At 39.8% G+C, this 23,383-nt stretch overlaps 4 protein-coding genes across 5 annotated transcripts in view; 1 reads left to right on the top strand and 3 right to left on the bottom strand.

Annotated features, from left to right (window-relative positions):
• Positions 1–7,791, bottom strand: part of vps26c (VPS26 endosomal protein sorting factor C) — a 46,433-nt gene extending 38,642 nt beyond the window's left edge. Inside the window, exons 1-7 of the mRNA XM_041050917.1 lie at positions 7,583–7,791; positions 6,719–6,862; positions 5,904–6,053; positions 5,425–5,505; positions 4,849–4,923; positions 4,606–4,756; positions 4,355–4,507 (exon numbers count right to left, since the gene is read on the bottom strand). Coding sequence (XP_040906851.1) covers positions 4,355–4,507; positions 4,606–4,756; positions 4,849–4,923; positions 5,425–5,505; positions 5,904–6,053; positions 6,719–6,862; positions 7,583–7,639 — 811 coding nt within the window. The 5' untranslated portion in view covers positions 7,640–7,791. The remainder of the gene's footprint in view (positions 1–4,354; positions 4,508–4,605; positions 4,757–4,848; positions 4,924–5,424; positions 5,506–5,903; positions 6,054–6,718; positions 6,863–7,582) is intronic.
• A 1,786-nt stretch (positions 7,792–9,577) lies between these two features.
• On the bottom strand, positions 9,578–12,768 carry kcnj15 (potassium inwardly rectifying channel subfamily J member 15). The gene is made up of 2 exons (XM_041050916.1): positions 12,569–12,768; positions 9,578–11,293 (listed from the first exon to the last, which is right to left on the bottom strand). The coding sequence occupies exon 2, from the start codon at positions 11,230–11,232 to the stop codon at positions 10,210–10,212; it is 1,023 nt and encodes a 340-aa protein (XP_040906850.1). The 5' UTR covers positions 11,233–11,293; positions 12,569–12,768; the 3' UTR covers positions 9,578–10,209.
• A 1,384-nt stretch (positions 12,769–14,152) lies between these two features.
• Positions 14,153–20,134, bottom strand: smg8 (SMG8 nonsense mediated mRNA decay factor). The gene is made up of 5 exons (XM_041052307.1): positions 19,479–20,134; positions 17,798–18,701; positions 17,444–17,589; positions 16,147–17,031; positions 14,153–15,767 (listed from the first exon to the last, which is right to left on the bottom strand). Exons 1-5 carry the CDS (start codon positions 20,100–20,102, stop codon positions 15,555–15,557), a joined length of 2,772 nt encoding a protein of 923 aa, XP_040908241.1. The 5' UTR covers positions 20,103–20,134; the 3' UTR covers positions 14,153–15,554.
• Positions 20,135–21,346: 1,212 nt separating this feature from the next.
• ppm1e (protein phosphatase, Mg2+/Mn2+ dependent, 1E) overlaps positions 21,347–23,383 on the top strand; it is a 39,602-nt gene continuing 37,565 nt past the window's right edge. The window contains exons 1-2 of one of the 2 annotated variants that reach the window (XM_041052330.1): positions 21,347–21,474; positions 21,607–21,800. In XM_041052330.1, the coding sequence (XP_040908264.1) occupies positions 21,616–21,800 (185 nt within the window). In that variant the 5' untranslated portion in view covers positions 21,347–21,474; positions 21,607–21,615. Of the gene's footprint in view, positions 21,494–21,606; positions 21,801–23,383 lie in introns of both variants that reach the window. The other variant, XM_041052331.1, reaches the window with a different exon arrangement.

Below are 23,383 nucleotides of genomic sequence, written 5' to 3'. Positions count from 1 at the left end.
GGTCGATTTTGACGCCATACTATACTATGACGTTTTTTATGACATTTTGAGGTCGAAAAAAATTTTGACTTTTTTTGGCCGAAAAAAACGCCATACTATACTATGACGTTTTTTATGACATTTTGAGGTCGAAAAAATTTTTGACGTTTTTTATGACATTTTGAGGTCGAAAAATTTTTTGACTTTTTTTGCCCGAAAAAACGCCATACTATACTATGACGTTTTTTATGACATTTTGATGTCGAAAAAATTTTTGACGTTTTTTATGACATTTTGAGGTCGAAAATTTTTTTGACTTTTTTTGCCTGAAAAAACGCCATACTATACTATGACGTTTTTTATGACATTTTGAGGTCGAAAAAAATTTTGATTTTTTTGCCCGAAAAAAACGCCATACTATACTATGACGTTTTTTATGACATTTTGAGGTCGAAAAAATTTTTGACGTTTTTTATGACATTTTGAGGTCGAAAATTTTTTTGACTTTTTTTGCTTGAAAAAAACGCCTTACTATACTATGACGTTTTTTATGACATTTTGAGGTCGAAAATTTTTTTGACTTTTTTTGGTCGATTTTGACGCCTTACTATACTATGACGTTTTTTATGACATTTTGAGGTCGAAAATTTTTTTGACTTTTTTTGGTCGATAGTGACGCCATACTATACTATGACGTTTTTTATGACATTTTGAGGTCGAAAAAAATTTTGACTTTTTTTGGTCGATTTTGACGCCATACTATACTATGACGTTTTTTATGACATTTTGAGGTCGAAAAAAATTTTGACTTTTTTTGGCCGAAAAAAACGCCATACTATACTATGACGTTTTTTATGACATTTTGAGGTCGAAAAAATTTTTGACGTTTTTTATGACATTTTGAGGTCGAAAAATTTTTTGACTTTTTTTGCCCGAAAAAACGCCATACTATACTATGACGTTTTTTATGACATTTTGATGTCGAAAAAATTTTTGACGTTTTTTATGACATTTTGAGGTCGAAAATTTTTTTGACTTTTTTTGCCTGAAAAAACGCCATACTATACTATGACGTTTTTTATGACATTTTGAGGTCGAAAAAAATTTTGATTTTTTTGCCCGAAAAAAACGCCATACTATACTATGACGTTTTTTATGACATTTTGAGGTCGAAAAAATTTTTGACGTTTTTTATGACATTTTGAGGTCGAAAAATTTTTTGACTTTTTTTGCCCGAAAAAACGCCATACTATACTATGACGTTTTTTATGACATTTTAAGGTCGAAAAAAATTTTGACTTTTTTTTGGTCGATTTTGACGCCTTACTATACTATGACGTTTTTTATGACATTTTGAGGTCGAAAATTTTTTTGACTCTTTTTGGTCGATTTTGACGCCATACTATACTATGACGTTTTTTATGACATTTTGAGGTCGAAAATTTTTTTGACTTTTTTTGCCCAAAAAAAAACGCCATACTATACTATGACGTTTTTTATGACATTTTGAGGTCGAAAAAAATTTTGACTTTTTTTGGTCGATTTTGATGTCTTACTATACTATGACGTTTTTTATGACATTTTGAGGTCGAAAAATTTTTTGGCTTTTTTTGCCCGAAAAAAACGCCATACTATACTATGACGTTTTTTATGACATTTTGAGGTCGAAAATTTTTTTGACTTTTTTTGGTCGATAGTGACGCCATACTATACTATGACGTTTTTTATGACATTTTGAGGTCGAAAAAAATTTTGACTTTTTTTGGTCGATTTTGACGCCATACTATACTATGACGTTTTTTATGACATTTTGAGGTCGAAAAAAATTTTGACTTTTTTTGGTCGATTTTGACGCCATACTATACTATGACGTTTTTTATGACATTTTGAGGTCGAAAAAAATTTTGACTTTTTTTGGCCGAAAAAAACGCCATACTATACTATGACGTTTTTTATGACATTTTGAGGTCGAAAAAATTTTTGACGTTTTTTATGACATTTTGAGGTCGAAAAATTTTTTGACTTTTTTTGCCCGAAAAAACGCCATACTATACTATGACGTTTTTTATGACATTTTGATGTCGAAAAAATTTTTGACGTTTTTTATGACATTTTGAGGTCGAAAATTTTTTTGACTTTTTTTGCCTGAAAAAACGCCATACTATACTATGACGTTTTTTATGACATTTTGAGGTCGAAAAAAATTTTGATTTTTTTGCCCGAAAAAAACGCCATACTATACTATGACGTTTTTTATGACATTTTGAGGTCGAAAAAATTTTTGACGTTTTTTATGACATTTTGAGGTCGAAAAATTTTTTGACTTTTTTTGCCCGAAAAAACGCCATACTATACTATGACGTTTTTTATGACATTTTAAGGTCGAAAAAAATTTTGACTTTTTTTTGGTCGATTTTGACGCCTTACTATACTATGACGTTTTTTATGACATTTTGAGGTCGAAAATTTTTTTGACTCTTTTTGGTCGATTTTGACGCCATACTATACTATGACGTTTTTTATGACATTTTGAGGTCGAAAATTTTTTTGACTTTTTTTGCCCAAAAAAAACGCCATACTATACTATGACGTTTTTTATGACATTTTGAGGTCGAAAAAAATTTTGACTTTTTTTGGTCGATTTTGATGTCTTACTATACTATGACGTTTTTTATGACATTTTGAGGTCGAAAAATTTTTTGGCTTTTTTTGCCCGAAAAAAACGCCATACTATACTATGACGTTTTTTATGACATTTTGAGGTCGAAAAATTTTTTGACTTTTTTTGCCCGAAAAAAACGCCATACTATACTATGACGTTTTTTATGACATTTTGAGGTCGAAAAAATTTTTGACTTTTTTTGCCCGAAAAAAACGCCATACTATACTATGACGTTTTTTATGACATTTTGAGGTCGAAAAAATTTTTTGACTTTTTTTGGCCGATTTTAACGCCTTACTATACTATGACGTTTTTTATCACATTTTGAGGTCAAAATTTTTTTTGACTTTTTTTGGCCAATTTTGACGCCTTACTATACTATGATGTTTTTTAAGACATTTTGAGTCCAAAAAATTTTTTGACTGTTTTTGGCCGATTTTGACACCTTACTATACTATGACGTTTTTTATGACAGCTCTGGGAGGGATTACTGTAAAATATTGAAAACTATAAATATTGTGAGATGAAAACATTATTGTACTTAAAACAGCCTGAAAGGTTTCACTGACCGACTTTAAAGTTGGTGGTCTCCAGTGTGGGGCAGGTGAACAGCCTTTTGAGGTCCAAAAGCCCATTTTGAGGTCGAAAAAATCTTTGACTTTTTTTGGTCGATTTTGACGCCTTACTATACTATGACGTTTTTTATGACATTTTGAGGTCAAAAATTTTTTTGACTTTTTTTGCTTGAAAAAAACGCCTTACTATACTATGACGTTTTTTATGACATTTTGAGGTCGAAAAATTTTTTGACTTTTTTTGCCCCAAAAAACGCCATACTATACTATGACGTTTTTTATGACATTTTGAGGTCGAAAAAATTTTTGACTTTTTTTGGTCGATTTTGACGCCTTAGTATACTATGACGTTTTTTATGACATTTTGAGGTCGAAAAAATGTTTGACTTTTTTTGCCCGAAAAAAACGCCATACTATACTATGTCGTTTTTTATGACATTTTGAGGTCGAAAAATGTTTTGACTTTTTTTGCCCGAAAAAACGCCATACTATACTATGACGTTTTTTATGACATTTTGAGGTCAAAAATTTTTTTGACTTTTTTTGGTCGATTTTGACGCCTTACTATACTGACGTTTTTTATGACTTTTTGAGGTCAAAATTTTTTTTTGACTTTTTTTGTCCGATTTTGACGCCTTACTATACTATGACGTTTTTTATGACATTTTGAGGTCAAAAATTTTTTTGACTTTTTTTGGTCGATTTTGACGCCTTACTATACTGACGTTTTTTATGACTTTTTGAGGTCAAAATTTTTTTTTGACTTTTTTTGTCCGATTTTGACGCCTTACTATACTATGACGTTTTTTATTACATTTTGAGGTAAAAAAATTTTTTGACTTTTTTTGGCCGATTTTGACGCCTTACTATACTATGACGTTTTTTAGGACATTTTGAGGTCAAAAAATGTTTTGACTTTTTTTGGCCGATTTTAACGCCTTACTATACTATGACGTTTTTTATCACATTTTGAGGTCAAAAATTTTTTTGACTTTTTTTGGCCGATTTTGACGCCTTACTATACTATGACGTTTTTTATGACAGCTCTGGGAGGGATTACTGTAAAATATTGAAAACTATAAATATTGTAGGATGAAAACATTATTGTACTTAAAACAGCCTGAAAGGTTTCACTGACCGACTTTAAAGTTGGTGGTCTCCAGTGTGGGGCAGGTGAACAGCCTGGGGAAGACCATGTAGATAGGAATAGAGAGGCTGTGGCAGACATCACCTTCAGCTATCTGGATGTTCTGGATCTCTGTGGCATCTCTGGCATAGCCTTCAGCACAACCTGGGCACAGAAGACATTTTAAAAAACCGCCAGCTCCACTACAAAAGCTTCCACTACAAAAGGAAGGTTAATCCAATCATCTGGAAGAATGAACTCACCACAGGTCTCCACCCGCACAAGCTGCAGTTCGATACTCTTGATGGGAACGTCTGAGTTCTCCACCACCACCTCTCCAGTCAGCGCCTGGCTGATCACACAGTTGGTGGCGTCTAAATGGCCTCTGATTAGAAACTTTGGCAGTGAACTCCTCTAAAAACAGAAAGGAATTTCCTCCTCTCAGTACAGCTTTAAATAAAACAAAATTAAACAATAAAAACAAGGGACAACATTTTTTTTTTTACCTCACGGATATTCTGCAAGGTGTCTGGAGTGATGGTGAAGTTGACCGGAGTGGGGGCAACTTTAGATTTCTGTGGCTGAAAATCAAACAGAGAAACAGAGTCCACACAGTGAAGACGGTGAACATATCATCTGAGTTTACAAAGAGACCTAATGGACTGAATCATATGATCATTAAAAACAATCAGATGTTTTCAGATGCAGATGTGATGCATGGTGTTCAAAACACGTGGTGTTTGTATAAAATAAAACAGCACAGATGGGATTTACACCACCCATAAGAAAGCTTAGGGGAAAGTTAAATCAACCTTTAATCTACAGAAATCTCAGTGTCATTAGACTGATCACACAGATATCTAGAGAGCCACATAGTTTACTAAAAATGAATAAAGTAATGAATAATATACTACAAACTGGAAATATGTGTCCTAAATCTGACTATATGACTGTGCTACATTAAAACAACTTTACAGTCCTAAAATTCTGTAGCTTCACACCACACAACACCAAGGAGAAACAAACAAACAAACATTTACACTGATGCAGTAGTTTATCTAAATCAAATCTGTTTCACGCACCTGACAGTGCACAATGAACTCACAGTTCCTGCTCAGGTCTTTGGCCAGCAGGGAGCGCTTCATGTCACAGCGGAGGGTGTACTGATGAGGGGACACAAACAGGATGGTTTACACACATACAAAACAGAATTTGAAACACAACTCACCACAACTATTTGAGGATATATAACTTTAAATTAGATTTTTTTTTGGATCAAAATTATCTTCTGCATAAGCTCTGATTTGTGGCTGACTTGTGGTGTGAAAACAAAACTAACCACAGGATTTTATGAACGACCTATGATTTCCACACAAATTCAAAAGTTAAAATACTATTAAATCCAAGAGAAACGTAACGACCACACAGTAACCATCCTCATGTGATGTTACAGAACTAAATGCCTCTTTATGTCCTGTTTATGTCACTGTTTATGATATAAAATGTCCTGTTACAGTGATGACTATTAATTCTAATAAGATTTAAAGAGTCCCTTTCTCACCTGAATGTTGACAAAGACACCGTGGTAGGTCTCATACAGCACTTTGTTGCCCTTTGCGTGCAGAGGGAATTCAAAGGGGATTTCAGTCTTGCCACCTGGGATCTTTCCTGCCTTGGCCACCTCGATGTTACTGCTGATCAGCTGGATGGGCTACAACACGTAAAAAAACAAGACAGGAAGGTTTGATTTATATTGGTAACTGCAACCCCTTGGTTCATATCATTTATCTCCACAGGATTAGGGCTGTAACACTGTTACATACAGATAAGTAGTAGAACGGATGTAATGTATACATGGCTTCTATCTGAAGCTAACTTGTAGCCCCAGAATGTTGATGCGCTTTTAAATTGATGTTAAAACATCAAATTTGCTATTATTTAGTCTGCTAATATTCTTTCCAACAGGTCATTTTGTAGTCTGTTTAGTGAAAACAATCCATCACAAGTTTGCAATAACCCAAGGTGATGTCTGCAAATGTTGTTTTGTCAGACAAAACCCAAATATATCCAGTTGAATCAGAGAAAAATAGAAAATCATCACATCTGTGAAGCAGAAACCAGAGAATTTTTCCTATTTTTGCTTCACAAGTTAATTGTGTATAAAAACTGTGCTGATTAATTTTCAGTTGAATGATTAACTGTTTCAGTACTAGTCAGGATTTACTCTTTGTTGCTTCTATTCTGTCTTTATGCTGATGAATCTAATATCTTTGTGAACAGTAGTGAGGTTTCAGCTATCAAGAAGGCATCTGTTTGGAGTTCGCACCTCCTGACTGAGAACTGAAATGATTCAACTCCACATAACCCATAATTCACCTTGACAGAGTTGTAGAAAGCTTCGAAGACACCAACGCTCTTGGAGCTCAGCTGCAGGTTCACCACTCCCTCCATGCTCAGAGTGATGCCGTGGTGCTGCAGCGGCTCCTTACACGCCAGCACGATGACACCAGCCACTGCTTCCTGCACAAAAAATAAAATGAAATAAAAAAATAAGTGTTCTGAAGATGTTCAAGGTCATCGTTTTAATCCCTTAAACTCTGCTAGGCAGTATTAAGCTAACTTGCACAATGACCCATTTTAAGCACAGCTGAGGTTGCAGTGCACTGCAGCAACCCAGGCGCAACCAGCCTTTGTACCAGTGTTACACTATATTCTGTGACCTGAGGAGTAATTTCCGTTTTATTGAATAATTTTCATGTGCACCAGAGAAGGGCAGAAGAAAAACCCACTGAGAATGCTGGCATTTCATCATACCTGAAAGGATAACTAGTGACATTCATTTAACAACCACAGACTGTACAAAAAACATTTCTTATATTTTCACAAATCTGAAAGTGAGTTTCAAGCGTTTTTTACTGATGACCTTAATAACTATCACCAGAGCTTTGTGCCTACTGATAAGCAGAAACAGGTCACCAGAAGTGAACAGGTCTGAGGGGTCACCGACTTTAGCGTTAACACCCCTTGGTCAGCTGCTGGTCATGTGATAACAGGACAACAACACCGGATTAGCTAGCTGACTAGCTAGCCAGTTAGTTAGTAAGCAAGCATCTTTAAAAAAAAAATCCTGTCTTTTACTGACAGTTACATTAAACACCAAGAAAGCAAGGTTAACGTCAATGTTAGCTTAGCAGGCTACACAAGCAGTTAACGTTAGATGACTGTGGTTAACGTACTTACCCCCTCATGATAAACTTTGTTTGCTCTTTTCAGTCTTATATCTAACGTGACGCTCATGTCTGGCCGTAACTCTTCAGACAGACATTTAAAGAACAGGCTCCACGCTGCTTCTTCTTAATACAACAAACAAGCTGGCGTTACCTTGTAACACATTTATTATATTTTCTCCTAGCTCGGTTTGTTTTCCGCCATCAGCTGCATCCGCACAATGTCCGGTTCAATTCCTTCAGAATAAAAGTGGCATCTCAGCCCGTGTTCCTCAAAAAATCATTAGCACAAATCCAAATACAAAGAAATGTATCTCTATTTGCACCGCCATGCAAATAGTTTTCGTTTTGTGTGCCCAGGTTATGTCATATCTGCCTCCGATATTTCCATGTCCAAAGATCTCACTGTCAATCTTTTTAACTGTAACTACTTTCTGCTGAAGAACTAGCCCCAATGAAAACTATTAATAGTGTGTTTTTTTTTTTTATGTAATTTTTCAGTGCTGTGCACCATCAGCAAAATTTTACACCATTTGCTGCAGAGCAAGAATGGGCAGTGAAATCCAAAACTATCTCCACAGACAAGTTGTTGCTAAGTAATGACATCTTGAAGTTTAAGTTTTCAAAATCATAACATTTGTATTTTAATATTTTAGGAATATGTGCTGCATCTATGTGGTCATTTCCACTTGTTCATATAAGAAGCTGAGCTGATTATCAGGAATTCAGCCTTTAGATATATTTTCTTGCTAAGCTATTTGTCTTTAATAAAGTGCTTGCTGATCGAAATGTTATCCCCCCTTTCTCTGAAAGAAAAAGATCAGTTGTGCTTTGGACTGAAAGGTTGTTTTGACCAGATACAATCACCAACGGTCATCTCAAACTTCAGTGTTGCCACAATAAGAACTGAAGGCTAAAGACAGCTGAGACAGTAGAGCTGTAGACTAAACATGCTGTCCTTTAATGGACTCTATTCATTCATCCATATATCCATTCACAATCACCACTTACTCCTTTACAGTGGGCAATCCTTTTACTTAAGTACATATCAATATCACAGTACAGATTTACTCTGTTACAAGCAAACATCACGCATTCAAAACCTGCCTTAAATAAATGTGTTATGCTATTTTATATGGATTATTGTCACAGATGCATTAAGTAGCACTATACTATTGTTGTTGGTCAAGGTGAAGCTAATTTGAACTACTCTATTTTAGAGGTTGATCATCTGTTCTTAATTGAGTGTAAGCTGAAATCGGCATAAAATGGAATACCTTAAAACTTTAATTAATTACATTACCTGAGTGAACATAGTTAGTTACCATCCACCATCCACTGTTCCTACACTGAGTCATTATTGACTGGAGCGTTTCCGAGCATGCACTGAGAGACATTCAATTTTGTTTCCACAAAAATGAACATGGAAAATTTTTTTTACTGAATAAAGAAACATTTATTTACAAAACAAAAACTAATTCTTTTTATCAGTCTCTTCATTATATACCCTCTGTGTATCACCATGTCTAATGCATTATGATATCATCACAAGCTTTGTCTGTGCCAGTTGAGTAACATGACAAAGCTTACACCTGTTCTCCAGGGATAATGTCCGTTAGAAAACATGGGCCATACAAATTCAGTAACAGTAAAGCAGTTGTGAATCTGTAATAGGCACCAACATATTCTCACACTAGATTCATATCGAGGTAGAGATATCCTCTTAATTTGAAAATTATGTAAAAGGCTGAACCTACGTGCAGCAATATGCATTTACACAAGATGCTGATACCGATGTTTCTGGACTGGAGCTGCCATAAATGTATATTTGTTTCTGATTGTCAGTATTTTTAAAGGAGCAGTTTGATGTTCTGGGAACAATGTTTGTTCAGTGTCTTACCCACAGTCAGATGAGCAGTTTGATATCAGATTCATTTCTGTGTGTCCAGAACAGAGATCGAATGTGTTAGCCTTGTAAACTGCTGGGCTATAACACTGTAAAAAAAAATACACTGATCAATACACCTTCCACCAAGTCCAAATCTGTCCTGTTGATTGTACATTGTGTCTTTGTTAGTTCAGTGTTTCCTGACCAACAACCACTGAGTGTCATGAACTACTACTAGCGACATCACAAAAGTCCTGCTTTATCTTATCCTGTCAAGCTAAGCTAAACACATCTGACTTATCCTACTTTTCAGCACACAACTACCTGTAAAATCACAACTTGTCATTTTTGCAGTGTTTGGACCAATTAATTCCCCTCAAAGAAATCCAAATCCATCGAAAACCCAGTCTAATGAATTTTATTTTGGGTTAACAACCCCAATGATCCAACCAATAATTTAGAACAGTTCTGATATATTGAAAACTTAGAAACTAATATTTAAAAAAGATATGTCAGAATGATTCAATGAATAAATAAAACGTGCAAAGAAATTGTATTTTCATGTCAGGTTTTCCAGGCTGCTGGAAAATTTGAGTTACAAAAACAGAAAGTCAGGGCATTGTCATGAGAAACAAGACCAAATCAGTTTTTATGTGAAAATGAAAACGTTCAAATAAAATGTGTTTGAATTAAGGGTCATAGCCATGAGAAGAACTGACTGACACAATACAGCACACTAACACATGTACCCTCTATTCTTTTTTATAGTCCTCCTCAATTTTTATCTTCTCTGCATTGTTTCCGAGGAGGGCTCCGTCGTTGCTCACTTGCACCTTGTCAAAAAAGTTGAAATCTGCCACATAGCGGCCCCCTGTGGTGCTGAACAGCACTGGCTTGAACTCGTAGCCCCAGAGGATCTCCTGAGGGATGTAGGAGGTGCGGCTCTGACACGTGGCTGCCGTCGACTCCATTGTTGCATTGAGGGTGACCAGCAGCTCAAACTCTCGACTGTGGAGGTTTTCTGCGTTCAGTCCTGCCAGCGGGCTGTGCTCATCCAGAATGTGGTAGAAGGTGAGTGGGAGGATGAGGAAAGAGCACTCTCCACTAGAGTCCATGTGGAAATCAACAGTGCTCTGGTGGACTTGTGTCTTCTCGCCCTCCTGTGTCACATTTGAGTGGAGGAGCTTTCCTGTTAGCTGGCATTGGATCAGCAGGCTCTTCCTCATGTTAGCCACTCTCACCATCAGACACAGCTTGCCTTGGTGCTGGCAAATCACTGCCAACTGGCTGAACTTGATGGTCTCTGCTCGCTTCTTGGGCCGAGCCAGTTTGGCTAGAAAGGCACCGGTGACAAAGATCTCAGCTAGGCCTGTGATGACGAGCTGAGCCACCAGAGTGAAGATAGCCAGAGGGCACTCCTCTGAGATGTAACGAAAACCATAGCCAATGGTAGTCTGTGATTCCAGGGAGAAGAGGAAGGCTCCGGTGAGTGTCTCCACATTCATCACACAGGGCGTGTGGTTGGAACTCAAACCAGTCTCAAAGTCTCCGTTGCCCATGCCAATGAAGTAAAAGATGACCCCAAAGATGAACCAAGTCATGACAAATGTGGAGGCGAACAGAGTGAGTTTGTAGCGCCATTTCATGTCCACCACAGTGGTCCAGATGTCATGCAAGTACAGCTTGACCATGCCCTCGACATTGTCAATCCGCACATTGTTGTGGCCGTCCTTGGACACAATCCTTCGCTGGACCTCTGCCTTCCTGTTGGCCATGTTGCTTTAGGTCAATTCAAACTGATACTGTCTTCTTATTTTCGCATCGCCAATGGAAAGACTGATAAAAGACCAAAAAAGATATGATTACTATCTCACCTGAAGCCACATCAGTTTCACATAAAGGATCACAATAATATCCATTTACACATAGAAATATTTTAAAGTGTCATCCAAATTACAGAACAAAAAAAAAAAACTTTCTCTGGTGATATCAAGCCACGCAAATATTTTTGGTTTTATTTGTCCAGTTGTTGAGATTTCTTTCTCTCAGATTTCTGCCTCCACCCCAGTACAATGGATATGGGTGGAACTCAATATGTAGTGCTCTTGTTGTACTTGTCCTTCCAGTAGCAGTGTCATGGTTACTCAGGATAATCCACAGACAGCACTGTTACCAGTTTCCAGTAAAACTTTCCACAAATAAAAAACAATCCCAAAGGAAATTGTTCATTTGATGTAATAGGTTCACTGATTCTGGAAAGGTAAGTTTCAGATGGATTTGCAAATATAAAGTTTCTATTTATTTATGATTCATAAAGCACACAAAAAGGCGTGTGTCTGACAAAACAATTTTGATGTTTTTTTTTTTTTTTTTACAGTAAATCTTGCAAGAAAAAGTGTAGCATAAAATATAAAACTAGGGCATGGAAAACTTTGCTGCTCTGCCCCAAAATTAGGACAATTCTTCCTCCAGCCAAAGGAAAAATACATGATCCACTCCTGCACGGTCCCTGATATGTAAAAAAAAAAACAAAAAAAAAAACAACACACAACTTTTTCCTTTTCAAAAGTCCTGAAATGATTCTCCACAACAACAGTGGGAATATTTGGAGACTGTCTTATTTTAACTAGTTACCACAGCTGTGGCTAAATACAGAAGAGTAATAAGTAAACTGTTCATCTCAAAAGAAGTGGAGTGCTAAAGCAAATTTTTACAAAATGGAAATGCTCCAGTAAAACATGAGCACTGAGAAATGTCCTCAGTTCTTCCCACTGGTCTCAAAACAAGACAAAACTGGTGGTATGTTCCTTTAAAGTTGATCAAGGTTGGTCCATGGAAGGGGACAAAAAGCACAAATGAGAATTTGACACAAGAAGTTCAAATGATGATCTACAAAAATCAAAAATGACAAACTTGATGAATAAATATTTCTCAAAATTCAATGTAAAAAAACTGCATAACATACTGCTGTCATAGGCTGCTCACGGTTAATACAATGACAAAGTTGAAACTTAACCTTGTAGTAAGTGATTGCAGGAGCCTGAGGACACTTGCAGTAACTTTAAATAATCATTGATTGCTTGATAAATGTGACATGTGTATCATACTCACATCCCGTTGTGCTGCCTCGTTGAATAGTTTCGGGTGTTTGCCTTCAGTTGTCTCAGGGTCACACACAATCTGTAAGATGAAGCTGCCAGAGAACATCTAGTTCAGTGTCTTCTTTCTCCTATTGTCCCAGATTGTGAGCGCTGAACTTTGGCACAGTGGTATTCAGGGTAGAACAGAGATGAGTGACAAAGCCGAGCTGTAAACTCTGATCTACATGTGGGTTGGTTTCTATTCCCCCGCCTCCCCTACCTGCACACAGGTGGGAACAGCAACCCTGAACACATGAAGTTTGTTTTGCTCCTTTTATGGTTGTTGTTGCTTTACACTCACACCCAGATTTACTGCTTCCAATAGCTAACAGTTCTCTGAAGGGCACTTTGAACTCTTAGGACACTTTTGGTGTCACTACAAATAAAACGTGGTCTGACTGAATTCTGGTCTGACACCAGACAAGGCTAAATTTTTTAAAGAAATGTATGTGTATGTCTTAATATGATGAGTCTTTGGTGCTTTTGAAATGTCTTTGCGTGACAGTCACTGTCCAGTAGCTGAAGTCAAAGTGAAACACTAAAAGAAGTTGATGTGGTTGTAAAAATGGAGGTGCTGAAAGGAGTTGGAGTTCAAGTCCTGGATGATGTTCATATATTAGATAAAATATATAAAGGCTGAGGGACGTCGAAGAGTCTGATGAAGTTCAAACACTGAAAGGAGTCGAAGTGCAGAAGATTGTAAGGTCAGTTTAAGTAATAAAAGGAGCTGGAAGGGCCGAAGTCTTTTTTTGTCTCCAAATGGAGACTTGTCATACTTACACAAGAAATTGTTAACAAAAAAAAAAAAAAAACAAGGAAAAAAAACTTATTAATTTACTTTACTAATTAAAACTTTTTTGCGCACTAAAAGTTTAATTCCAATTTTGGCGAGCAAAGGCCTCAGCAGAGCTTGCATCAATAAAAATGGGAAAATAGTGGATCAAGTTTTGCAGCATTAGTGTAAACATTCAAAGAAGTTGAAGCATGAGGTTGAGATAAATTAGTTTAGGTGCAGAATGAACAATTTTTAACTGTTAATATACAGTAAATGTTGAATGTTTCTTTAAGTTCTGACCACTGGTTGCTCGACTCTATGACCTTGAATTACACACCTCAGCTTTGTTATTAACTTCATTGTTATTACCCACATTCCTGAGAGCTCTGTGTGTGTGTGTGTTACTAAGACATGAGATCACCAGTTTATTTCCTTGTTCCTTGCTGTTGTACTTTAGATAATTCAGAGTAACACAGTGTTTTAAATTATGGAAAAATACAGATAAAGTTGAGTAACAGAAAGAAAACATACTTTACACACTGATCGCTCTGTTTCGGGCAGTAAAGCTTTGAGCCTGTTGATCTTCATCTATTGTCATGTTCACATCACAAATGAAACTGATGAAGGTGCCATTCTTTGAGGTAATTTTGCTGTCTGGTCAGAGAAATTAAGGTACCGTATCTAAAATATTGATTAATGCAAGTTGAATTTGTTTATAAAGTGTATATTTTGTTGATGAGTTCTGTCTTCTAATACAGAAAGAACACAAAGAAGGATGACAGAAAAGTTTAATGTAAACTCAAACAATTACCTTTCAGCTGTTTTTGTGGGCACACTGCAGATTTTACACATGAAGTTCAGTTTACATGACACTGGTTGGTTCTACTCAGCCTGTGAAAAGAGGTATATAATATCTTCTGTGGCTCCACAGTGAGCTACCCAAAGTTATGTCAAACAACTTTAATTATAGAATTGTAGAATATATGTAGTTTTAAAACCCACTGTAAGGATTCAATGTTAACTTTGACATGACACCAGTGCAATGAAGCCAGCACCAGGGGGATATGGGAAACGTGGAGTCAAATCATGTGGCAAAAATCTGAACTGTACTGAATTGTAAACATGCTATCTCTCTCATCTCTTCATTGAAAGAAAAATATGTGTGGCCTAAATGATGAATAAACAGTCCAGTATGACCCATTTCTCTGTTAGGAAACAGGTTTAACTTTGGTCTTAGCTTTAAATGGGTCATTTGCCTCCATCAAGGGACGAAGAGCTGGTTTAACCAAGGTGAAAGAGCCCAACTCCACCTAGTGAGTAAAAGGTAGAATGCAGTGCTTCTGGCTTTAAAACTGACCTCAAATCTGAAGCTTTTCTCTTTTTTAGGCTGCCATTTGTGACTTCAAGTATAGATCAGAATGATTGTTTCTTTGTTTCATTGAGCAGGTATCATTCATAACATTATCTAACACTGGATTTTTATTTACAAAAAATATCAAGAACATGTTCCACTCCCAGGACTCTGTGTCTTTCTAAGAACGTAAGCCATGATTAACTTTACAGACGAGTCTTTGACATGTGGCACCATACAGATACTGCCCTTGAAGCAGAGCACACATTAATTCAGCCTAATTATTGATACTCCACCTCAGCCTCTGCTTTAATGTCTACTTTCTTTGTTGCTGCTGACCTTTGTTAAGCAGACTTCACCCTGTAAAATATAAGAACATTTGCAAAGCGGCACAAGATAAAGAACTTGATGGTTGTCACAGAGAAGTGACTCAAGTTGACTTCAAGTTGGACTTGAGTAAAATAATTGCGGTTATGAGACGGTCATAATTGTTCCCAAGTGCCACAAGTGGGTTCTTCCTCTGGGAGCGTGAAAGCGTTCAGTAAAACTGTTTGAATTGTGCTCTAAAAAGAAAAGGTCGTGAGGTCATGAAAAATCAGTGGGATGAGCATGAACATCCACTGCTCCTTTAATGAGAATCCAGAAATTAGATTCTCAGACCCTTGGGGAGATTTTGACCTCATGGTGGAGCCAGACAAGAGATCTGACGAGAGGACATCACTGACTGATCCATGTGCAGAGAAACAAAAAACTAAATGTTCTCAGCCTGTCTTAGATAAATCAATAAGACTGGGTTGAGAAAGGTGAAGCCCTTAAAAAAAAGGTTCAAGTTTATTGTGGTGGAGGGTTAGCAGTGGTGGCCTTCAGGATGCCTCTCAGCACCTTGTAGTTGTTGAGGGGTTGGTTTTCTTTGGGGGGGTAACAGGGGCCTCGATCTGTTGCGTAGGAATAAGGGAACCGCAGAACCCAAAGACCATCAGGGGGCAACACTATATCTGTCTGCTCTGGATGGAAAACTGGGCAGGGATGAGGACCAGGCTGTACCTGAAAACACAATATTGTGAGGATTAATATGACATTTTTATTAAAAAATACACTTATTCATGCATCATTATTCAAACTAAATGTTGAATATTGCTACGAGGCGTGAATGAGCAGTCTAACCTCACAGAGAGTTCACATATATTTATATTTGTATGTCTAACCCTAATCAGTCAGATAACTATAACCTTCCAGCAGCCACATGATGCTGCTTATATCATGAAGTAAAACATATGACTTTTTAATTTTATTTTTATACCTCTTTTATACTATTTTTAATTTTCTGGTTGATATCTTTTAAAGCAGAACTCTGAAACTGTGTCTCTGAAACTTTGTCCAGGACAAAATGTTGATCAAAATGGAGTCATGTTCAGCTGCGTACCTGTGGGTTGAGGGTAACCTCCAGCGGAACATCAGGGACCACAATAAAAAGGCGAGCCAGCTGGGCGTAGTGAGGCTTCAGGCCACGGCCCTGGGAAGGGGAAGGAATGTACAGCGGCATGTCGGTGTTTAACACCCTGGTGGCAGGATCTTTGGCACCCCCTGGACCCAGCACCTTCACTATCTTATCAGGCCCAGAGCTAATGAAGCGTCTTCCCCTGCTGTCCTCGTACTCAAATCCTACAAATGCGCGAGCCATATCATCCCTTCTGCGACTCCTACCCAGCCCTCCAGTGCTCCCTCGTTTTCCCACCAGGGACTTGTTGGGGGCTGGCCATGAGGAGGTGCCTCCATCCAAAGGCTCCGTAAGACCTGTATCGTCCTCTGACCGAGACCGGATCACCAAGTCCCAAGGCAAGAGGAAGCAGGAGCCGGGGAGGAAGCCTGGCTGTTCCAGACCGGTGTGGCAGTTATATGACTTTGCTGGGCCCAGTTTGATCAGTGACCAGCTGGAGAACTTGGGTAGAAGGCCCTTGGGGCAGCCAGAGTGCATCATACCTGGGAGGTACTCCACAGTAGAGGGCTGGCGATCTACAAGGCTTGGTCTCTTTTGCTGGACTTGGGTTTCGTTTCCGTCTCCATCACCATACGGACCCAGACTGTCCGTGGACTGGCCTAGACTGAGAGCCAGGCTGAGGCTGGTGTCTCCAGGCGTATGGCTCTGGGCAGTGCTCGGCTCCTTCAGCCTCTCTGCTTCACCAGACCCTGAGGCCTCACATGGGAGTCGCTGAGCTTGGTTGCAAGCTGGGGCTGGGTCTGGGGTGCTGGGCTGGAACACAGGAAACTCAATCCTCTCCAGCTTCCCGCAGCATTTCTCCTCCAGCATCTATTCAGGGAGAACAGAGTTACAGAACACATGCAACAAAGACATGGAATAAATAATATTTGAGGTAGAGTTTGGCAATGTATATGACCAACAAACCAAGAGCTCTCTTTATGACAACATAGAATTTTTGCAGCGATGGAATGAAGCATCAACTATGAATTTAATGTACTTTGGTTTGGTTCTCTAAAGACAAAAGATATAAAGTACTGGTCACATAGACTGACATATGATCTCCAGGAAGTGCAGTGCAAAAACACTACAGCAATAAAAGCTTGGCACTGAAAATGACTACACACTAAATAAGATGTGTCAGATCAGCACTATCACAGCTGTGTATGTGATATTTGACAACCAGTCGAGAAAAGCTGCTATGCTGTGGTCCTCAGAAGGACAACGTAGTGCGAATCCTAACCTGGTAGAAGTCATAATTGGCAGCCTGGATGTCAAACGGATCCTCACGAGGAGCCTGTTTCCTGCCACAGTTACAGGAGCTGGTGGAGCGTCCCCTGCTGTTGTGGTTCAGGATGGGTGGGTTGCGATCCATGTCTGGCTTTTCTCCTGCAGAAATTGATGTCAGATTTCATGCAGCAATGTTATTAGTTTTAATCGCAATGCATTTGAAATGTATATAAACATACACGTATAGAAATGTGCATGTACATTAACACATACAGGACTTTCTGTATATTTTTCTTTTTCTAGTTCCTGTCCTCATTAGTCCAGATACAGCATAGCAGAGGAGAAGAAAGTAGAAGAAAGTGTTCACCTGGCTGAGGCAGCAGGTGGAACTTGTGAACACAGTGCTGGTCAGTCAGGCTTCGCTCCTCACACAGTTGGTGGCCGTTGCTCCAGAACTTGTAGCAGTCCTCATGAAGCTGCAGTGCATAGCGTTGGAAAGCCACACCGCGAGCATGTTGGCTGTACACACGCAAAGCTTGCGCCAGCTGGTTTTTGTGCACTGTAGTAGTGTAGTTATGGGGAAGGTTGGACTGGTAAGCGCTGTGAGCCAGTGGCAGAGCCTTCTGACACCTGTTCTCAGAGAACTTAGTGTCGGCATCGAGGAAACCCTCCAAAACTTTCAGCTGGCTTTGCACTTTCGTGGCTAACTCGGCCGTTTCTTCCTCTGTGTTGCTAATTAGGACTTGGTGGAGTCTGGAGGCAACCTGGACCCATTTGGAGTAGGTCGGCAGCTCAAAGTGCGAAGGCTGTGGGTTGCGGCCGACACTGTCGTCAAAGCCTTTCTTGGTCAGCACCAGCTCTACGTGCTGCCAGAGGAACTCCTTCAAGCTGCAGTCCACCAGCTGACCACCCATGGACATGATGCCCGAGTCTCCACTGAGGCTGGATTGCCGAGTTGAACGTCGCATCTGCTGGTACCGCCTTGGTCCTGATACCGACGTGGTGGAGTCTTGATCACACAAGATGCAGTTGGACCGCAGCTGACCAAGCAAGGCACCCACAGGGTCCTCGTCCGCTGCTGGTATTACATACACAAATGCTTGGTTGGCAGGTACAGTGAACAAGCAGTTGCTGCTTTGGTTGGTCAGGACTCTGCTTTTACGGAAGATGCGATAAATTTGGTCCTCTAGGGCATGCTGCAGCCTCCTCCTGGGAGAGTGCTTTTTGGGTTTGTCTGGGTTTCCTCCAGACTCGGAGCCATTTGCAGAAACCTTTGGAACAACAAAGAGAAGAGGTGTCACCCGAGAGGCGGAGGTTCAGAATGGCCCAAGAATGGAGCCCGAGAATCTGTCCAGTGTTCCAACAGCGGAAAATTACCTGACCAAGTGTGTTGAGGGGTTTCAAATAATATTTCTTTTTATAGAAAGAAGATAATTTATCACTTAAAAAGTTGAATTTCAGAAGACCTTTTTAATGCCACAGAGAATTGAATATGACATATTTTTCACAAAATATACCATCCAAAGTATGAAAGTATGATGGAAAACTAGTAGGGATGATATGGCCTCGAATGATCTATTATATCACTTTTTTCAGTACTTTAAAGCAATATATTACATAAATTCCTGATGATATAATCAATTAATATGACATCAGCACAGACAAGCAGTATAAAATGAATGGATGGATTAACCAATTTAATATGTTTCAATAATATCACTTCCCCATTATGAGATGGTGAGCTTCCTGAAGTAGGAAGAGTGGGGAAGGGTGGAGTATGCACAATTTTAATAATAAAGCTGTTCACTCTACAATTTGACACAGCTTTGGCACAGTGCTCCTCTACAAGACAGGGATTCAAAATGATGGAATAAACATCTGTTTCAGGTTCTTATACTTAAATCTGTGAGCTTCAGGGCTCCTGACTGTTGGGGCCCCAGGGCAGATGAACACTCTGACTACCACTTTTGTATGTCACTGTAAAATTGATGAAAAATATACACCGCTGCTTATAATTAATTAAAAAAAGACTTAATTAAAAAGAAGACCTTCAGAGAGCCGTTCATGTGGAAGACGAAGAGCAGGCGCGGAGGGCAGGGCCGGCAGTTCACCTTCCACTCCTTGGACACGGGGCAGTCTTTGATGGCAGCTCGGATCAGAGGCAGCGCCTTCTGTCGCAGGGCGTCCAGGGCTCTGAAGAGCCGGTCGTAGGTCACGTCGAAGGTCTGGTTGGGGTGTACGAGCAGGAGGACGTGACACACAGAGAACATGTAGAGCAGGTGGAGGCAGTGCTGTCTGTCCAGGCCTTTCCAGAAGTCGTGGGAGTCGGAGTGGCCGGTGCCGGCGCTCAGAGACTGGCAGGCCCGCAGGAGCTGCCGGCTATCGCAGACGGAAGAGAGCAGCAGGTACAGCACCCGGTTCTCCTGGTTGTAGAAAGCCTGGATGTGGCTGTCCGCGGTGCCGCCGCCCTCCGGTCCGCCGAATAGCGAGAAGATGTGTTTGTCCGCCAGAGTGTTGATGAGAGACTCCTTCGGCGGCACGGGCTGCATGTTGCTTTTACCGAAGATACCGACGACACACAAGCCGTCGTCCCGATAAGCAGCATCCTCCAGGACCTCTGACTGAAGCAGAGCCCCGATACTCACAGGGACAGCCATGTTCGCCTCTTTCATGTTCGGAGAAGCAGGGGAATAAAAACAACGACGCACCAACTTCCGGGTTCGTGAAACTAAAATGCCCGAGTACATGCAACATTTGTTTTACCGTTCCGGTGTTGGTTACATTCGTTTGATAGTGGATCTCAATGCTTTGTTGTTACACCTGACATCAAGGAAGTTAATGTTGTCAATCAGCAACACACAAATTGAAGGTATAATAGATTAACAGTGTAATATCCCTCTTATCATAGTGATGAGTGCAACAGGAATGGCTTTGATCACTGACCAATATGTTGTTATTGAAAAAAAATATACGTGAGCAGGAAATCATTGTGACTAAAAATATACAAAAAATAATAATAATATAATATTATTATTTTTATCCATCAAATGTATTATGGTCCAAATTCCTCCCCCTGTCCCGTCCCTGTACAGATTTGGTCTTGAATTGTATAAAATATACCTTTTATTTCATACAGGAGTGTGGACTGGAATTATGCTTGTAGTAGCGCTAGCCCAACTGTACCGGATTTCAATGTATTCTATTTAAAGCACCAGAAGTAAAAGTACTCAAAGCAAAAAAAAAAAAAAAAAAAGACCTATGTGACTGTTATACTGTTACTGTGTATGTATTATTAAATTCATTTCATTTTTGGATTGTTATTACTGATGTGCTCCCGTATAAGTGTCATTTAACTGCTGTAATTGGTCAAGGTGGGGCTAATGTTAAGTATTTTATAGACTTCTAGAAGGTTTAATTCCGTAAGAATATATCATATTTTAGCTCATCATATGTTCTACATTTAATTACATTAACATACTCACAATTAACAATGATTAATATATTATAATAAAATAATGACACTAATCGTTACATGCAGTCCAAAAAAAAATACAGATAGTATATAGCAGTTAATTCTGAGTATCAAGACAGCACTTTTGTAGTTCATATGGCTTAAAGAGTGCAAGACACTTTGTTTTTTTCTCATAGGAAGATGGGGATTTAGAGAATTTACGTAAGTGGATATAAAATGTAGGCATCAATAATTAATAAGACAACTTCACCATATACAGTAAAAAAAAAAAAAAAAAAAGGTTCTTTTATGAAACCACCTTCATCGCGTCTACAAAAAGGTCTCAGACGTCAGGAGACTGCGCGCGCGTTCATGAGCTAAATGTAAACCGCTGCGTTGTCTCTGACGTCACCGCCCTCTGATCATCCGAAATCCCCGATAACGCGGTGCGCGCTCCCGCTCGGCTCTGAATGGGGACTCGGTCCAGCTTGTGACAGCTCCTCCGGTAGTATAATCGTAGACGCCACGGTCCGCTCATCCAGTCAGGTCCGCTGATTCCAGACACACCGGTAGTCAACGGCACTGCTCCACCGGTAGTACACATTTATTCAGGTAGTCTGGTAGCGCACTGACAGTCCAACTAGTTCGGTTAGTGTAACTGACTCTTCTCTTCTTAGCCCGGCAAGTTAGTGTACTGACGGGCGGAGCTGTCTCTGTCTGTCCAGGAATGAGAAATGATGGCCGGCTCTGCAGCAGAGGAGAAAACCTTCCGACGGTTCCTGGAGCTCTTTCTTCGGGAGATGAGAATGCCTCTGCAGGAGAGCGACCCGCTGCCGATGCGCCCCTTGTCGGACCTGGTGTCTGAGGACGAGGTGGAAGGGGAATGCCTCGACCTGTGTCTCCAACACCTCTACAAATAGTTAAGTGTCCACTTTCTGTCATGGCATGTTGTTTTTTCTGTGTGTGTAATGCCAAATGGTCCCACCGCAGCGGTGAAATGCTCGTGTTTTAAACGTCAGTGTATTGTGGAGGGCTGTGCGGAGGTGAGCGGGCTGCGACCCCGGCTGGGTCCACACCAGATAAGCCGGGATGCCCGCTGACTGCCTCGCAGGATACCCCGCTACCTGCTTTCATGCCACGATGGGTGTGTCCGGCACCAAGTTTAGACACAAGTGTCTTTGCTGAAACGTTATGAGGAATTAAAGATAAAGCAGAAGTTAAAAGCGGACACTGCGCGTCGGCGCTGCCTCGACTGCATGTTTTGTGTTGCACTGTGTCATATGTCTGTGTATTGCCTCTGTTTTTTTCGTGCCACAAAATTTGACGCCAGCGGTGACAGAGCTGGAGGTCTACAAAAGGTGAACCCCTGGTTTTGCGTAACAGCACGACGTCATCGTGGTGTAGGAGGAGGAGGAGGGGGGAGGAAGCCATCGCCATCACTGCTGAGCGCATCTTCATGCAGGCTAAAAATAACCTCACCGGTTACGTTATTAGCCTCAATCGTTAGACTGATCGTTACACTCTAAAATCCAAGACGCACACTGAATGGTCACAGACTGAGGTGCTGCGTCTCTCTGGACATGTTTGTAGTTCGCGGAATCACTCAAACGTGTTCGTGCATTTTGCAGCTCAAAAATTTAAACCTAAATCTCACTGTAGTCCCTTCAAAAGGTCTGCAAGGGAAAGAAGACATGTTCATTAAGGGAGGACACTTTAGATGCATGTTAACAATCAAATTCATACATTTTACTGAGAAAGCATGCTCCGCTTATAATAATTAAAATTCTTAATATACAGAATTAAAATTCTTAAGAAGCCATTGTTTGAGACATGGGCAAACTTGGCAGAAAGAGTAAAACTGAGAGGAGTGTAGCTGCTGAGAGAGCTCTGCCCTGAGCTCCGCTGCCTGGCCTGGTTTTGAATCCAAAATAGGTGCAGAAACTGTGCTGGGAAGAACAGGGTGGAAGGACTCATCTAGGGCACTGAGTGGCAAGGGGACTGCTGCTTGCATGTATGTCTGAAAATGACTTTATCGGTCAGTTTGCACCCAGACCCTGTAGGCACTTGTGTACCGTACATCTCAGAAGGTCAGGGTACACTCCAGCAGTGATGGAGAGCATGTGTTGGTGGTAGAATGGATCACATGCAACAGCCAGTAGAGTCGTCAGCTGTTTTCACAAAGCTGGAGAGCAGGATGACTCTGATTGGAAAGGTTCACACATCTGACCTGTTGAAGCAGCCCCGTCCAGGTCAGTCTCACACATTCATATTGTCTTTGTTACGATGTTTGATTGGCTGGAGAAAATAACGTTCAGCAGATTCAGTGTTCAACATGTTACACAGCTCTTTCCCCCTTTGCAGGTTTTGTATTGACACCTGACTATTTCATGTTCTTCAGGTACATTCGGTGTAAATGTGCACCTGCTAATGTGCTTTCGAGAAAATATGAGCCCCTTTTCATTTAAAGAGCCTGCCTGCCTGTGTCTAAGAATCATGGGCGCT

This window comes from Toxotes jaculatrix, chromosome 12, assembly GCF_017976425.1.
Source record: "Toxotes jaculatrix isolate fToxJac2 chromosome 12, fToxJac2.pri, whole genome shotgun sequence".
Lineage (NCBI taxonomy): Eukaryota > Metazoa > Chordata > Actinopteri > Toxotidae > Toxotes > Toxotes jaculatrix.
Note: the sequence above shows the minus strand (reverse complement) of the source record. Positions and strands in the feature narration are given on the sequence as shown.